Source organism: Vicugna pacos, chromosome 6 (assembly GCF_048564905.1).
Source record: "Vicugna pacos chromosome 6, VicPac4, whole genome shotgun sequence".
NCBI classification, from domain to species: Eukaryota; Metazoa; Chordata; class Mammalia; order Artiodactyla; family Camelidae; genus Vicugna; species Vicugna pacos.
In genome coordinates, this window is record NC_132992.1 from 29,100,969 (window position 1) to 29,119,806 (window position 18,838).

Genomic DNA, 18,838 nt, shown 5'->3' on the forward strand with positions numbered 1-18,838 from the left:
GTTTAAAGCACCTGAGTCGGGGCATTTACATAAGACAACATTAAAGTTATGGAAGCTACGGCTGCTGAAAATAAGTTAATTGGCCAGTAGTGGATTGGTTATTAAGGTATGTAAGCCAGGATGAGGAAAGTAGAAAAAAATGATGGAGAATTATATAAAATCAGAACCAAAGAGAGAGACCCTGCAGGCTGCGTCCTTTCCCCGTGGATTTAAATAATCACTCAAGTAGCCGAAATTTGGAATCCATTGATTTTACAATTAACAGCAGATAAGGGAAGCAAGCCTTTCTGAAATCCTGGCTTGGAGAGGCACATCATGGTTGTTGTGGTAATCGGTTCCCTGGCTTACAAATTCTGCATAGGTGACTTGTTTTATCTATTGTATTTCTATTTATTCAGACATGCCTACATTTGTTTCATTTTCTGTGAAATAGGAAATCAAGGAGAAATTGGATTCCAGCCACAAGCGAGATATAGAAGGCATGGGAGTCCCGGAAATCAAGTATGGAGATTCCGTCTGCTTTGTCCAGCACGTAGCCAGTGGTCTGTGGGTGACCTACAAAGCACAGGATGCCAAGACATCCCGCCTTGGACCTCTGAAAAGAAAGGTGAGGGGTCAGAAGTTGCAAGATTGTTTCACATTGACTTCATAATCAGTGCAAAACAAGACAAAACAAAAAACAGGAAAATAGGTGATAAATCTGTGAGAAGGAGATAAAAGATGTTCCATACGCTCTAAAACCTGAACTAAATGACTTTTGGTGGCATGCTGTATTGGGATTATCCACATCATTGCTTCTTTCTTTTAAGCGGATAATTGAGTTACTGTGCAATTTTCATAGCACAGAGACTAAATAGAATCTCTACAGAGAAAACGCAGATTGCATGATAACAAACACACAGAAACCAACATGCAGAAAGATGAGGTACTGCAGAATGATGCTGTATCCACAGAGAATGTAACCCGATGGGAGTGGTCCACCACAGCCTGCTGCAGTGGGAAGCTGACTTGGAGACATATGGCATTTTCCCCCAGAAACTCAGTTGCCATAATATGGGCTTTTTTGGATAGGAACCAGAAAGTAGATAGATGCCCAAGGCATGATGCTGCCTTAAAAAAAATTCCTTACAAAAGACATGTTTGGGTAGTCAAGGAGTCCCATAATACGGTCTAAGGAAGCATTGTATGCTATAGTTTGTGTTATGTCAGCCTCATGTGGAGGTGATGGCAGTTTCCTAGAATGCTGGTCATTGTGAAAAAGGAGATTGGGAGGAAACCATAAGGTAATAGCTTACTTTTGTGTGAAGTAAAACATACCAGGAAGATATCTGGAAAGGGAAAATAAAATTCTGAAGAGGAGCTAGAAAATAGAATATATAAGGGGCCACAAAGACTAGCTTGTGTGAACCCCACCATTCCTCTGCCAACGATTGTAAAGTATGAATTAAACACAGAAATAAATAAACCGTTTGGAGGTTTCAGCAAGCAAGGCACCCGGGAGATGAGCACTAAAGTTCCCTAATAGAATGTAACTCACTAAGGTGAATTCCTCCTTTGTCGCCACTTTCTCCTGAGCATGTCTGCTGAGTTGCAGAGCAAGGAATGGGGTTTTCTGTCGCCTTCATTGGACTGAAGAGACAGATTAGAGATAAGGTCAGCTGAGGTTTCTGGGACCTGGGGAGCCACGTTCCAGAGTGGAGGAAATTTTAGAAACATAAGCCTGAAACTCTATGTGCCGTTTCCCCTGGGATCATAAGCTGACCATGGAGAGGGTGTGAAGCTAAGATAGCAAACAGAAAGGGCCAACTGTGATGGAGAAGAGTGAAGCAGAGATGTGGACGGCATGACAGTACTAGGGGGACAGAGGCTGGGGTTCAAGTTCCCTCAAGTTGGAATGGCGCTTGAAAACACAATAGGCTTTCAAATGAATCCCAGAAGGGCTCTACCGTGGAAGTAGGGGCTACACCCGGCAAATAAGGACAAGTTGAAAAACGATGCCAAAAACCCATTATCTACCCTACCAGCTGATCAGAAGAAAATTAAGTCCTCTAGAGAGTATGATGATGTCATCTAGAGTTTCCACAGTTTTTCATACCTGCTAAGATAAGGATGACATTTAAAGAGAATGGAATTGGTGGACCTTGAGTGTAAGTTTGGGTGGGAGGGGACACACTCAATGGACCCTGCCAGCTAGAAGGGATCCCCGTTTATGGGGTTGATTTGTTGTGCCTGTCCCTACTTTGTTCTTGCAGGGTCATAGTCTGTAGATCCATGTAACTGCTGTAACGTGCATGTGAATTTAGGAGAGGCTTTCAGAAACTCTCTCTAAACGGTGTTATAATACTCAACCCTTGATGGGGCTGCCCAGCTCCATTTCATGAGGAGCAAGTTCCCCTCTGAAAATACAAAGGACATCCAATCTGTGTTAAGCATTTTGTGAAACAAAAATAGGAACCTAGAAGAACCAGCAGGAAACAGACACAGTGAAAAACCTGATGAGTGGTCAGTCACCTTACAGGAAGCTCCATCTTTGCCGCCTTGGGCTTCTGCTCTCTGCTCTTGGGTTGTGGGACTCCTCCAACAGAGAGGGGAACTTAGGAACCCGGCTGCAACGATCGGGAGGACACATAGTAACATTCTAACAGCTGCATTTCCCCCATTTCTCATTACTTTCTTGTTTGGGTGGCCGCTTTGAATGTGTTATCTGAACAAGAAAAACCCATGGATGTTGGTCTTTAGGGACCCGGAAGCTATTGTAAAGTATGTTTTCACCCTTTCAAATTGCCCATCTAGGCCCAAGGAATCTATTGTAACTCATACAACAGGGCACATAAAATTTCATTTTCATCAAAGCACCGTGTCTCGGGGTGACTCATATGTCAGCAATAGAGCGTGTGGGCAAAATAACTTCACTGATGTCCCACCTTCAAAATGGGCCCAGGGGAACTTGGGTGGGGAGGAGTACCACGGAGGAGGGAAATACTGCAAGAAACATGGACGGGCCGGCTTGTAACCTAGACCTGGTGTCCTTGGCTCTGGGGTAGGTCATACTCCATCAGGAAGGCCACATGGATGACGGCTTAACCCTGCAGAGATGCCAGCAGGAGGAGTCCCAGGCTGCTCGGATCATCCGGAACACGACAGCCTTGTTCAGCCAGTTCGTCAGGTACGCATGCTCCTCCCTTTCTCTAGCTGTCAGTTTCTACTCCGTGCCCATCCAATCCCACCTCCCCGCCCTCTTTTAACATTGTGCGTTTTTAGGAAATAACTGCACACCAGCGAAGAGTTTTACCACAGAGAGCTTGGGATTGAAACTCCTTTCCCAGTATGCGGGCTCCTGCCTGCTTTGCTCTTTTCCCAACAAATGCCCAAGCCCCGTTTGATTATTCAGGTTGGTGTCATGAATCTCCAAGATCTTCTCAGGCAAATTAAGTGGCGAGAGCTGGAGCATTTTAAATCATTTTGTATTAGTGTGTGAAGAGGGGAGGAGCGAGGAGACGCAGAGCCACACCTTCTGTGCTATTGAGAAAGGCTTTTCTGCATCATTCAGAATTGTTACTGTGGTTTGGATCCAAGCAGATTTGCATTAGAAGGCTTGGGTTACCCACCCAAGGCTGGGGCTTAAGTGGGGAAAGTAACTTCTCTGCCTGCTTGGATCATAATCCCTCCCGCCTCAACAGTGCTGCCAAAGCAGAGCTCTGTGGGTTGTGTTCACCAATTACCATGAGGAACGGATTCTGTTGTAAACAGTGCAGTGTTCCAAGCCGTCCTCTCATAGGAAAATCTCTCTAAAGCCTAGAGGGTTTAAATTGCATGTGTGAATTTGCATGAAATGAGAAAAAAATTTATACCTTTACTTTCCTTCCTGTTGAAACACTGTGATCCAAGGGATGTGTGTTAGTTAGGATACAGGCTAAGCTGCTGTTGCGGTTCGGAATAAACTTTTCTTTCTCTTTCAAGTAATGGTGTGGGTGAGATGAGTGGTTTAGGGAAAACAGACCATCCTGCTACTGGGGCTCAAGTTCCTTCTGTCTTGCTGCTTTGAGATCTCCTACTGGTCTTAAAGTGTGTCCAGGGATCAGCCAGGCAGCATCACCTGGGAACTTGTTAAAAATACATATTCGTGGGTTTTACCCCAGACCTACTGAATCAGAAAAATGAGTCTTCATGGGCCCTCCAGTTAATGCTGATGCATGTGAAAGCTTACAAACCATTGCCCTGAAATAGAGGTCTTAACCTTGCCCACATGTTAGATTCATCTGGGGCGATTTTAACACCCTGATGCCCACGTGGCATCTCAAACCAGTTGCATCATAGTCTCGGGGGTGGGATCCAAACACCAGCTTTTTATGAAAGCTCCCCAGGTGATTCTAATAGTCAGCAACTGTTGAGAACCAGCTGCCCTATTATGTATTCTTCATCCTCATGATTAAAAATAGCTTGTTAGCACCACATCTCAGGTCTACCCTGCAAAAAGGGGAAGGAAGAGAAGTGGAGGGCAAGCAACTTACTTTTCTTTAAGATATGACCTGGAAGGAGATCACCTTATCCTGCGTTCTGTTGGCTAAAACAAGTCGCATGGCCACATCTAGCTGCAGGGAGGGTGAGAAATACAATCTCTGGTTGGTTGGCCACGTACCGTGTACAACTCAGGTTGTACAAACTGCTACTAAATTGAAGAAAGGGAAGTAGACTCCAGGGGTACTCCTGCCATGGGAATTTTTTGTCTGCTTTTGGCACTGCCACTCATTTTCCGTGATCCTTGAGCAAAGTATCTCCTTTCTACTCTGCGTTACATCCAGACTGCTCCCCTTCTTCAAAGAAAGGGTATAATAATGAATGGCTTGGGTGGAGAGGGTATAGCTCAGTGGTAGAGCACATACTTAGAATGCATGAGGTCCTGGTTCAATCCCCAGTACCTCCATTAAAAATAAATAAATAAATCTAATTACCTCCCCACTCCTCCCCCAAAAAAAGGGCCTGAAAAAAAATTTTTTTAAGATTTGTTTTTAAAAAGTGGGGGAGGCTATAGCTCAGTGGTACAGTACATGCTTAGCATGCACCAGGTCCTGGGTTCAGTCCCCAGTACCTCCATTAAATGAGTAAGTAAACCTAATTACCTCCCCCTACCAAAAAACATAATGAATGGCTTGGTACAGGCAGAAAAAATTAACTACATGCACATGAGTTTTTAGGTAGTCTGGACTCTGACCTGAACCATCACTGTAGGGGTGGCCCTCAATTCTCTCGTCCTCTGCCCTTGTATCTTTCTTAAGTCAGGGGCCCCTACCTCACGCATACACAGAAATTAATTCAAAATGAATTAAAGGTCTAAATGTAAGACTTAAAACTAGAAAACCTGGAGAAGAAAACATAAGCTCAAATCATCATGGCCTGGAGTTAGACAATGGTTTCCTCAATATGATATCAAAAACAAAAGGAAATGTAGATAGATTGGACTTTATCAAAATTCAAACTTTTTTGCTGCAAAGGGCACTATCAAAGTGAAAAAACACCCCCATGTAGGAGACTAGTATATCATACATCTATTAAGGGATTTATGTTTGGAATAAACATTCACAGCTCAACATTAAAGAAGACAGGTGGACCAATTTAAAAATGGGTGAAGGATCTAAATGGACATTTCTCCCAAGAAGGTACACAAATGGCCAATAAGCACATGAAAAGATGCTCAATAGCATCACCTGTCAAAAAAAAAAAAAAAGGAAACTAGAACTATAGTGAGGTAATACCTATTCTCACTAGGATGGCTATAATCAAACAAACTGCCAGTTAGAAGTGTGGGACAGGATGTGGGGAAATTGGAACCTTCATACACTGCTGGTGGGAATGTAAAATGTTGCAGCCACTTTGAAATACAGTCTGAAAATTCCTCAAAATGCTAAGCAAAGAGTTACCTTATGACTCAGCAGTTTCATTTCTAGGTGTATGGCCAAGAGATAGGAAACATGGGTCCACATAAAAACTTGTACACAAATGTTCAAGTAGCATTACTCAGAATAGCCAAAAAGTGGCAACAGCCCAAACATCTATCAACTGGTGAATGAATAAATCAAATATGCTCTATCCATACAATGAAATATTATGTGTTCATAAAAAGAATGAAGTACTGATGTATATTGCGACATGGAAGAACCTTGAAAATGTTATGCTAAGTGGAAGAAGCCAGTCACAAAAGACCACATATTGCATGATTGCATTTATGTGAAATGTCCAGAATAGGCAAATCTATAGAGATAGGAAATAGATTTATGGTTGCCTAGGGCTGGGGTGGTAGCAGGTGAAAAGGAGGGTGGTGACTGCTAATGGGTATGGGATTTGGGGAGAAGCTGATGAAAAGTTCTAAAATTGATTTAGGTAGTGGCTGCACAACTCTGTAAATATACCAAAAACCATTAAGCCATTAAATGGTTCCCTTTAAATAGATGACTGTATGATATGTGAATTATATTTCAATAAAGCTGTTATTTTTAAAAATTCAGTGGGAGTTACATGCCTAACAATGAGGAAATTATTTTTAAACAGCTTTATTGGGTTATAATTTACATATTATAAAATTCATCCTTTTAAGTGTACAACTCCATGAGTTTTAATACATTTATGGAGCTGTACAGCCATTGCCACAATTCAGTTTTAGAACATTTTCATCACCCTAAAAAGATTCCTTATGCCCATTACACTTAATACTAGTTGCCACTCCCAGCCTTGGGCAACCAATCATCTACTTTCCCTCACAGTTTAATGCATTAAATTGTTAAATCATATAATCTATGGCCTTTTGAATATGGCCTTTTCATTTAGCATTACATTTTTGAGGTTCATCTCTGGTGTAGTACATAACTGTGTTCTGTTCCTTTTTATTGCTGAAGATTATTTCTGTGTATGTGTTTTATATATATGTAAATTACACATATACATACACGTAAAGGTATGTACGTATGATTGTGTGTATATATAGAGAGAGACAGATATGAATACACACACACAGACACACCCAGCTTACATTGTCAGGTGAGGAAGAGTTGGATCATTTCTGCTTTGGATTATCAGTAATGTTTCTATGGGTATTAGTGTTAAAGTCTTTGGATATGTTTTCATTTTTCTTGGGTAAACAAACTACCAAGAAGCAGAAGTGCTGAGCCATATGTAAATTTATATTTAACTTTGTAATATTTTATGGTAAAATGTACATGACAAAATTTACCATTTTAACCTTTTTTTCTGAACAATTTTAACCATTTTAACCATTTCTAAGTGTATAGATCAATGACATTAAATACTCAAATTGTGCAGTCATCACCACAGTCCATCTCCAGAACTTTCACATCATTCCAAACTGAAATTACAAACAGTAACTTCCCCTTACTGTCCCTCCAGCCACTGGTAACCACTATTCTACTTTCTATTTCTATGAATTTAACTATTCTAGGTACCTCATATAAGTGGAATAATACAGTATTTGCCTCTTTTGTGTTTGACTTATTTCACTCAGCACAATGACTTCAAGGTTCATTCATATTGTAGTGTGCATCAGAATGTCATTCCTTTTTAAGGTTGAATACCATCATGCTGTACATAGATACCACATTGTCCATCCATCTATCAATGGACATTTAGGGATGCTTAGCTTTTAAAGAAACTGAAAACCTGTTTTCCAAAGCAGATACAATTAACCCTTCGTATTCATGGATGTAGAATCTGTGGATATGGTGGACAGGCAGGCTGTAATGAACTTGAGTTTCCACAGATTTTGGTGTCCGTGGGGATCCTGGAACCAATCCCCTGAGAATACTAAGGGATGACAGTACACCATTTTACATTCCACTCAGAAATACATGCGATTCCAATTTCTGCATATTCTTGCCTACAGCTGTTATTTTGGTATGTCATTTTGGTTGTAACTTGCATTTCCAAAATGACTAATAATTTTGAACTTTTTTTCATGTCCTTATTAGGCATTAATGTACCTTCTTTAGTAAAATGTAATCAAATCTTTCACCTATTTTTTAAAAATTTTTTTAATTGAAGTGTAGTCAATTTACAATGTTGTATTAGTTTCTGGTGTAGAGAATAGTGATTCAGTTGTGTGTATATATATATATATCCCTTTTCGTATTCTTTTTCAATATAGGTTATTACAAGATATTGAATATATAGCTCCCTGTGCTATACAGTATGACCTTGTTGTTTATCTGTTTTATGTATAGTAGTTAGTACCTGCAAATCTTGAATTCCCAATTTATCCCTCCCCATCCCGTTCCCCCTGGTAACCATAAGTTTGTTTTCTGTGAGTCAGTTTCTGTTTTATAAATAAGTTCATGTGTCATTTTGTTTTTTAGATTCCACATATAAGTGGTATCATGTGGTATTTTTCTTTCTCCTTCTGGCTTACTTCACTTAGAATGATGATCTCCAGGTCCATCCATGTTACAAATGGCACTATTTTATTCTTTTTTATGGCTGAGTAGTATTCCATTGTATATACATACACCACATCATCTTTATCCAGTCATCTGTCAATGGACATTTAGGTTGCTTCCATGTTTAGACTATTGTAAGTAGTGCTTCTATGGACATGCATCTTTTTGAATTACAGTTTCCTCCAGATATATGCCCATGAGTGGGATTGCTGGATCATATGGTAACTCTATTTTTAGTTTTTTTAAGGAATCCCCACACTATTTTCCATAGTGGCTGAATGAAACTACATTCCTACCAACAGTGTAGGAGGGTTCCCTTTTCTCCACACCCTCTTTAGCATTTCTCATTTAAGGACTTCCTAATGATGGCCATTCTGTCTGTTATGAGGTGGTACCTCATGGTAGTTTTGATTTCCATTTCTCTAATCATTAGTGATATCGAGCATTTTTTCATGTGCCTGTTGGCCATCTGTATGTCTTCTTTGGAGAAATGTCTGTTTAGATCTTCTGTCCATTTTTTTTAACCTATTTTTTTAGTTGAGCTATTTGTCTTCAGATTGAGGTTTGAGAATTTTTTGTATCTTCCACTTATAAGTTTCTTAATACATTTATGATTTGCAAATATTTTATCCTAGTTTGTGGCTTTTTTTTCATTTTCTTAATGGTGGCTTTTGAAGCATGAAAGTTTTAATTTTGATGAGTCCAATTTAGTATTATTTTTGTTTATGCATTGTTTTTGATATCATATCTCAGAACTTGTTTCCTAACCCAAAGTCACTGAGATTTTCTCCCATGTTTTCTTATAAAAAGCTTTATGATTAACCCTTAAATTCAGGTCTGTCATCAATTTTGAATCTATTTTTGTGTATGGTGTGCAGTAAGGATTTAAATTACTCTTTCTGAATGTAGGTCCGGTGAATATCTGTCCCTGTACAATTTGCTGAAAAGACTATCATTTACCCATCAAATTACCTTGGTGCTTTTGTCAAATGTCAAGTGACCATAAAGTGTATGGGCTTAATTCTATACCCTCAATTTATTCCGTTGATTTTTATACCTGTCATTATGCTAAAACAACACTGTCTTGATTAGTGTAGCCTTATAGTAAGTATTAAAATCAGCTAGAGTGAGTCCTCCTACAATTTTGTACTTTTTTCCAGAATTATTTTGGTTCTTCTGGGTCCTTTGCATTCCCATATAAGTTTTAGGGTGAGTTTGTACAATTCTGCAAGCCTCGTGGGCTTTTGATAGACACGGCATTGGATCTGTAGATCAGTTTGGGAAAACTTTTATCTTAATAATAATGAATTTTTCAAACTATGAACATAGAATGTCTCTCCATTTAGTCTTGAATTCCTTTCAGCAAGATGTTAATAGTTTTCAGTGTATTAATCTTACACTTCTTTTGTAAAACTTATTCCTAAGTATTCATTTTTGATGCAACTACAAATGGAAATTTTTTCTTAATTTTATTTCAGATTGTTCACTGCTGCTGTCCTTAAATACTAGTGTATAGAAATTGAGTTTTTAAGCAGGGAGGATATAGCTCAGTGGTGGAGTAAGTGCTTAGTACACATGAGGCCCTGAGTTCAATCCCCAGTATGTCCATTAAAAATAAGTAAATAAATAAAAACCTAATCACCTCCCCCCACAAAAAAAAAAAGAAAGAAATTGAGTTTTTAAAATACCGATCATTTCCTGTGACTCAGTTGAAGTTTTTTTATTCTAGAGGGGGTATTTTTGGGTGTGGATGGATTCTTTAGAATTTTCTACTTATAGGATCATCTCTGAATTAAGAGAGTTTTATTTTTTCCTTTCCAATAAAGATGCCCTTTATTTCTATTTTATTTTATTTTGCATGATTGCACTGGGTAGACTATCCACTACAATGTGGAATAAAGTAGAGAGAACAGACATTCTTGTCTTGTTCCTGGTCTCAGCGGGAAGACATTCTGTCTTTGACCGTTAAGTATGCTGTTAAGGGGGGTTTTTGTAGACGCCCTTTACCAGATTGAGGAAGTTCTCTTCTCTTCCTGGTTTGCCGAGACCTTTTCATACTGAATAAGTGTTAGATTTTGTCAAATTATTTTTCTTCGTCCATTGAGATGATTATGTGGTTTTGTCCTTTATGAATATAGTTTATTACATTAACTGCTTGAGAATGAGGTGTTGAAATCCCTATTATTGTTGAATTGTCTGTTTCTCCTTCAGTTCTGTCGATTGTTGCATGACGTATTTTGGTCTCTGTTGTTGGGTGCTTTATGTTTATAACAGGTACATCTTGCTCCCAAAATTGACTTGTAATTATGAAGTGTCTCCCTTTTCTCTCTATGAATGTTTTTGTCTCAAAGCCTGTTTCGTAGAGCCACTCCAGCTGTCTTAATGCAGGTTACAGTTGCTATTTGCATGGTGTATCTTCTTCAGTTCTTCTACTTTCAACTTGTTTGTGTCTTTGGATCAAAAGTATGTCTTGTAGATAGCATACCTCGGGTTGTTTTTGTTTTTGTTTTGTTTTGTTTTTTGGAGTCTGACAGTCTCTTCCTTTTGCTGGTGTGTATAATCAATTTATAAATAGTGTAATTATTCAAATGATTGGATTCATGTCTGCCATTTTGCTCTTTGATTTTATGTCTTTTTGTTCCTCTGTTCTTCCTTTACTGCCTTTTGCGTTAAATCGACATTTCCTAGTGTACCATTTTAATTCCTATGAGTTTTTTTAACTTTTTTTTTTTTTAGCTCTAGGAATAGTTGCTCTAGGGAGCTCCGTACGTATTAGACTTGAAACATTCTACCTTACATTAATACTAACTTGAGTAAAATAAATCAACTTTGCTCCAATATCGTTCCATTCTCTCAGCTTCTTCATGATAATGATGACACGTATATTATATCTTCATGTGTTATGAGCCCAGCAATACAGGTTTAAAATTATTTTATACATTCATTTTTAAATTAGTTACAAGAACAAAAGAGAAATACATATTTATATTGTGTTTTACATTCACCTGCATAATTATATTCACCGGTGCTCTTTATTTCTTTGCGTGGATTGTGGTTAGTGTCTTGTGTCATGTGCTTCTAGCCTAAAGGACTTCCTTTATTATTTCTTGTAAGGCTAGCCTGCTACCCTTTGTTGCTGGACCTGTGTGTGGGTTGGATAACATGTACAATGGTCAGGCAGTTTTAAGTCTCTCCTGGATTTTACTTTCTGCTTACACAGGGCCTCATGTTCAGCCAGCGATGAATCGATGGCTAGGGCCCTCTCTGATCCTTCCTGAGCATGTGGGTGACCTTGAACTCCTTGCTTCTGGAAGCCCCACCCTCAGTGGGGGAGATTCTTGATTCTCCCAGCCACAGGATGTTTTACAGAAAAGGAGGACTAATGAGCAATAAATCAATGCAGCAACGGTGGGGGCTGAAAAAGCCATGGTACTTAAATTTTTGCAAGAACTGGGAAGTGAAGGATGGAAAAATAATTTGGAAATAGATTCTCCTCTCCCACCTCTTTTGAGAAACCAACAATATATGCTATGTACAAATGGAAACCAGAAAGAGGGAGTGGCCTTCTGGGAGAGCAAACTAAAGTGAAAGAAATAAAGTGGGAACAATGAAAAAGGAAAGATTAAAGTTTCCTGTGGCATCTCATCATCCCCTGTTCAGGCACTGGGAACTGTCCAGTAGGACAGATGAACAGTGTGATGGATGGAAGAATCTCAGAAATCCTGCTGAAGAGAAGAGACTGTCCAGCTGTCCTCTGAGTTTAACCTTTGGAGGAAACAATATGTAAATAATTTTGTTATGGTAATTATATGGTAAATACTCAGAATCACCTGAGATCTTGCTTGAATTTAACAAGAGAAATCCTTGGCAAAGATCTGAGCAAGCAGTGGGACAGTGGCTGTAGGGAGTGAAAGAAGGCTGAGATATGAGACGGGCCAACTTCAGTTAGTGCTGAACTAAGGCGTCATCTCGTCCCTGTCCATCTGGGTCCTCATGAGTCTGCTCTACAAGGGTCTAGAGTAGAATCTCAGCACCATGAAGCCACCTGGAGGCCATGTTCATTTTCACCACCGTCCTCAGTGCCAAGCACGTGGTACATGTTCTATTTTGAAGGAAGGAGACATCTGCTCCTTCCCTGGAGGGCTGTTACATTGATGTTTCTTCAAAGGGCAAGATGAAGTGACCCAGCAATAAGAACCCACAGAACAAAAAATTAGACCCAGAAGGACCCTGACAATCGTAGAATGTACCTTTCCTATTTTCAGTGTAAAATTAAAGCATGAAAGCCTTAGAGGCTCTCCTAATATCGCAGGGTTAAATGGCGGTGACTGTCGCCTGGGCTCTCTAACCCTCTGTGTAGTGCACATGCTGCTCCATCAAGCTGCGGGAACGCCTGCAAACCTGTGCTCACATCCTCGTTTTTTATCCCATGAAGAAGCACTCCTCACTTAACAGGCATCAGTGTCTACAGTAAACACAAAATGTTAAAGAAAGAAGAGGGAGAGAGAAACCCTGCAGCCAGACCGGAAATATTGAGGAAAATGTGTTCATCCTACAATGAATCTAAACTTACGGAGTCATTTCTGATTGGGTTTTGTGTTCCCAGACCTTAAGGGATTCTCTTCCCCACTGTCTTTGTATCGAACAATATCCCTGCCAGTCATCAGCAACTACTTTCTGAGCACCTGCCATGGGCCACAGGACACAGTACTGAGAAGTACCTCCTTGCCTGAAATTCACTCATGTTCTGCCCTCATTGCAAGCACTTGACATTGTTACACAAAAATGGGATTACTGTCACTTTGTGATTGTCAACTCATAACACCTGAGTGTTTTCAGTGCTTGTTCAGCCTTTGCTTTAAGCCTAGGTAACAATATTTTCTTAGCATATGTCCAGATTAATATATATGCAAATCCACTGTAAATGTAAAGGAGAGGTCATTAGAAATTGACAAGGAAAACCCCTCATGTTATTTATACATTAACCTAGTTCTCATCCCCCGGGGCCACGACGCAGGCCATAAGAACTGGGTTTATTTCCCCTTTCCTCGTCTTAAATGAAGTCCTCTGAGAGCCTCACCAGTGTAGCCTGCCTCAAGGAGACAGGAAAATGAAGGCTCGTTTTATCATCTTTGGAGGTTTGTGGTCCCTTGTTTTGAAAGGATCTGTTTTTGGTTTTTTCAGCTTTTTTTTTTTTTAATGGAGGTACTGGGGATTGAACTCAGGGTGTTGTGCATGCTAAGCATGTGTCCTACCACTGAACTATACCCTCCCTCTTTGAAAGGGTTTAATTATGAGATTTTGGGGGAAAATGACAGAGGGAGTTAAAAAGACAGACACACAGAGAGGATGGGGGGAACACAACAGAGAAAGCGAGGGAGATGGTGGAGCAGATAACTGATGGGGGTGCAGACGTTGAGACATGGGACACTGAGAAAGAGAGGAGGGGGAGATAAACGGAGGGCACACAGAGGAAGTCGTAAGAGAAACAACAAAGGAGACATTAACAAATGGGGTGGGGAGGCAGGTGTGTGCAGGCACGTGCGCGCGCGCGCGCGCGCACACACACACACACACACACACACACACACACAGGTTAAGAGAAGAACACATGCAGGGAGAGAGAGCACAAAGGTATAGATGTGGGGAGAGACCCAGTGGTGGAAACTCTTCCAGCTGATGCTTAACCTCTTCCAAGAAGGTGTGAACTGTGGGCTAATAAATTTATTATTTTTAAAAGTGTTCCCCACTTAAAAAGGAAAGACTGTGGCAGACAGCCAGGGGTCATTTCCCTTTATTTATGAAATAGCTTTAAAATTGAATCAGAAATTGTCTCCTGATGCTCTGTGTGTCGGCACACTTCAATTTGTGGTCATCTGTACAGTGACTCCCCCAGGAAGCAGTCCAAGTGCCCAGGGTGGCGCAGGTGGGAGCCAGGGCCTAGTGGACTCTTCTCAGGGTCCTGCTGGAGTCCCCCTGCCTGAACTGTGTCCGTCTTGTGGTTTTAGTGGAAACAATCGCACAACTGCCCCTGTCACCCTGCCGATAGAAGAGGTCCTACAGACCTTGCAGGACTTGATTGCCTACTTCCAGCCCCCGGAGGAGGAGATGCAGCATGAAGACAAGCAGAACAAGCTCCGCTCACTCAAAAACAGACAGAATCTTTTCAAGGAAGAGGTAAGTCCAGAAAATTAAAAATCGAGATCCTCTTTGTGTCCAGTGCTAAAATACCCTGATGACTGCAGTGTAGCTTTGTCTGCACACATGCACATGTTTATGAAAGAAACGGAAAACAAGAAAGAGAGGAAGCTGGAAAGAAAAGGATCCATTGCAAGCTGCCCTTCCCTGTCAGCCCCCTGATTACATTAGCAGCAAGCATTGTAGCGCTTGTACATTGGCGCATTCAAACCAGATTATATTGTGAAGCCTCAGAGTCACCTGCGTATCCAAGATCTGTTTTTCCATAAATCTCAGCTATTAGAGCATGGCATTGGCTAGGATTCCCAAATGTGGGAAAATGTCAGGATCGCCTTGGAAACCTGTTTGAAAAATACAAATGTGCAGCTTCCACCACATCAGAAATGCTGAAGGAGCTGATTTGAAAGATACAGATGATGCCACATCTCCTGTCGAACTTGAGCATCTCAGGCACTAGGGATGGGGCTTGGAGATAGGGGAAATACCAACTTGGAACTGAATGGGCCCTGGACCCTAGTTCTTCCTCCGTCCCTGGCTGCGTGTGACCTTGGACAGAGTCACACGCCTTCTCTCAACTTGGACGTGATGACTTGGCGCTAGTAGGCCACAGTCGTGTCCTGCAGCCCCCATTCCTGGAGACACGGCTCGTCCCATGGGCATTTCCAAAGTCAGTGGTGTGGGAGGCAGACCTGGTCGTCCTCAGCCTTCTGGGAGCTTTGCCTGGGGGAACATTCTGTACGCCTGCTGAAACTATGTTTACCATCTCCCTCCTGCTCTTTAAGAACAGCTTGGCACAGATGTTTTTGCTGGGTGGCATAGTATTGTACAGCAGATGGGAAAGTAGTTAAAAACCCTCTTTTACTGTCTCCAAGTTCCACCTCTTCTGGAGGGGAGGGGGAGGTGCACAAGTTGTCTTGTGCATCTAAGAGAAAAATCGGTCCTGTATTCTGAGTGAGTCAGAATCGTTTCACACCAGACCCAGAGCACGTGTCTGAGACTCATTCACACTCCCTCTGCTTTGCTGTGTCCTTGGATTGAGTTAAACATGTGGGGGCAAACCCGTCAGAGGAGACTGCTGACTCACTCCCAAAATGGATGCTATTTAGGTCTCTGAGACATTTAAAAAAAAAAAAAAGCATATTTTGTTTTTAGCAGGAGAAAAACAACCCAAACTGGCACCACGAAGGTCTACCTGCATGTTAGCATCTTCAGCTTTAAAAGGTGAATGACAAGGGCAGGGAAAGCACGAAAAGGATCCCCCATTTTTAATCAGGTATTTTCATTTGTTCCCCAACTCACCTTCACAGGGAATGTTGGCCCTTGTGTTAAACTGCATTGATCGCTTAAATATCTACAATAGCATCGCTCACTTCGCAGGGATTGCCAGGGAGGAGAGTGGCATGGCCTGGAAAGAAATTCTGAACCTTCTGTACAAACTGCTGGGTAAGTAGGCACCTGGAGCCCTCTCTCCCCCTGGGAAGATGGCCAAGGGTGGTCTGCAGGCATTTCATGGGACGAACTAAGATTGTCATCCAGTCTCATTCCTTGGAAGCTTTTGTTAACATTTGATTCTAACCCAGCCTTTCATTCTGTTAACCAGTAACTTATTGTGCTTTCCAAACTGACAGCAAGTAGAAGCAAATGGTGCTCAGTTTTGCCAAAACTACCTGTGAAACCCTTGACAGTCACTTACGCTCCCTGAACCTCAATTGCTCATCTTTAAAGTAAGGAAATGAGACAAAAATATGTTGAAGGCGCCCTCCAGTGCTAAGCTTGCAACACCTGCAGTCTGAGGACGGTTTCTCTCGTCCCCTGTGTGCCCTGTCCCCATCCCCTTGTGGGGCAGTCATGATTCCTGCTGCTTTGGCCTGTTCCTTACTTCATTTTGGGGGAAAGAAAAAGGCAGACTTTGGCTTGGGGATAGGGGTTGTCCAGCATCCAGCCTTTCTTCTCAGAACTCGGAGTGCATGGCGACATTCCAGTGCCTCCTGTGACCGATGTGACCTGTGGGCCCAGGCCACCAGCCCTAAGGAAGAAGACAGCAGAAGACAGTATTGGCTTCTGCAAGAAGGTGGCGGCCCTTTAATTGTTGTGGCATGGTGACACGGCGGCATCTGAGGGCTTTGCTCTGATGTCAATGTCCCATTGCGAGGAAATTTGTAGAAAGTTGAGCAGACCAGGGGAGAGCCCAGAGAAGTCAGGTTAGACCCATACTCAGTAGCAAGGGCCAGGCTGAGTAGCCTGTGTGATCTCATAAGGTTTCTTCCAACTGTAACATTTTGTGATGATATGGCTCGAACTCAGTAGTAATTATTACGACAATAAGAGCTAACATGTGTTAAGTTCTGTATGCTAGGCTGTGGAATATCTCTTTTTGATCCTCAGAGGAATACTGTGAGATGTAGGTACTGTTACTGTTTCACTGATGAAGAAACTAGTGCTCAGAAATGCTTACAACTCTTCGAAGGTCGCACATGTTGGAAGTGGGGGAACTATGGCTCGAGCCCAGGCTTGACCGCCTGGCCCCAGAGCCTCAAGCTTAACCCCCTTGCTGTGGCCGACCTGAAAGGCAGGGTAGCAGTTGAGACTGAATTCTGCCCTCCAGTGACTGTGGAGCACAAGGCAGAGGTCCTGAGGAAGTCTTTTCCTTATCCAACTGCCTAACAAGCATCTGTAAAACCCTCCAGCCTTTGGAAAACAAGAGCACGAAGAACAAGCTACTTGGGGGCCAGTTTACATGGACTTGCTCCGGAGCTGCATCTCCAGCACTGGCCGGTGGAGGGAGGGTTACTGGGTCTAGACTGGTGAAAATCTAACAACAGCGTATTCTCTCGCTCCCTTTGCGCCGTCATCCACCGGTGGCCCTCAAATACGAGCAACGTCAGAATCAGCTGGAGGGCTGGTTGAAACACAGGTGCTGGGGCCCATCCCCTGAGTGTCCGATGCAGTAGGTCTGCATAAGCCCAGAGGCTCTGTGTTTCTAACAAGTTCTCAGCTGATACTGACAGTCCTGCGCCAGGATCACACTTTGGGGACCACCATCGTATCCTGACGTGCTTTCGCTGTTTCAGAGTTTCATGTTTTGTTGTTACGTGCCTCTGAGCTTCGCCAGCCTTTTCAGCTGTGTTCATGTGGATGCCTTTAGCACTGGAGGACAGCTTCTTGGACCTCCCACTAGCTAGACTTATGAAAACACTAGAAGAAATCGAGTTCTTAAGCCAGTAACCAAGCAGATACTGGCTTGCTTTCTTATCACTATCTGAAGCAGTTTTATTAATCTGTGTGTATAGTGTCCCTCTCTCCTATTTCAGGAAGGCAGGGAGTCTGTTGTTGTGTTCCCACTGCTCTGTTTCTGGCAAGTAGACAGATGCCTGGCACCTAGCAGAACCTCTGGAAATCCTTGAGTGAATGGCAGATTTTCACTCTTCGAAATACAGAAACCAGATTGGATCAAAGGGCTCAGGAGGGGAAGAGTGGTGTTCAGTTCTTTTTAGTTGCTGAGCAGGTGGAGTACTGAACAGCTTCCCAAGTTCTTACGCACACTATTGTGCCCTTTAACCTGCTTGGTCACACATGGTCTTGTTCGCAGCTGCTCTCATCCGTGGAAACAGAAACAATTGCGCTCAATTCTCCAATAACCTTGATTGGCTAATCAGCAAACTGGACAGACTAGAATCCTCCTCAGGTAAGATCTGACAGGAAACATACCCGGAGAAGGTGGCGGGGTGGGTGCTATTAAAAAAAAAAAAAGAAAATTGAATCTCTGAACAATTCTCTTTTCCACTGGATTGCAAGAAACCCTCAGTAATTACTTCAACAAAAAGAAATAAAGTCCCATATCTTCTTGGCACTCTTATAACTTTATTTAGCACCTCTAGCCCAGACTTCAAAAGTCTTTCCTTTTCTGCTTCATTTTTCTCTTTGTGCCTTCATCTCCACCCGCTGGGTCCTTGAACCGCCCCTCACCCCGGCTGCTGGTCTCCTGATTGCTACTTGCACTCTTATTCTCCGGGTTTCTAAACCCTCTCTGGATGTGGTCCTCTGAGCTATTTTGGTTAGAAGCAGGACTGAAGGATGAGCAAGAAATAAGAGGAAATGATGATCCTCATGCTCCTGAATCACTCCTACATCATATCTAGAACGCTTCTTTATGATTCAGAGGATTTGAGCCAAGATGAGTGGTCATTATTGGCCAGTGA

The 18,838-nt window shown here is 41.9% G+C and overlaps 1 protein-coding gene across 1 annotated transcript in view; it reads left to right on the forward strand.

The window, feature by feature from the left end:
• LOC140697036 (ryanodine receptor 3-like) overlaps window positions 1–18,838 on the forward strand; it is a 93,026-nt gene that overhangs the window by 26,656 nt on the left and 47,532 nt on the right. The window contains exons 6-10 of the mRNA XM_072963890.1: window positions 434–607; window positions 3,045–3,166; window positions 14,450–14,618; window positions 15,947–16,082; window positions 18,229–18,324. Of these exons, the coding sequence (XP_072819991.1) occupies window positions 434–607; window positions 3,045–3,166; window positions 14,450–14,618; window positions 15,947–16,082; window positions 18,229–18,324 (697 nt within the window). The remainder of the gene's footprint in view (window positions 1–433; window positions 608–3,044; window positions 3,167–14,449; window positions 14,619–15,946; window positions 16,083–18,228; window positions 18,325–18,838) is intronic.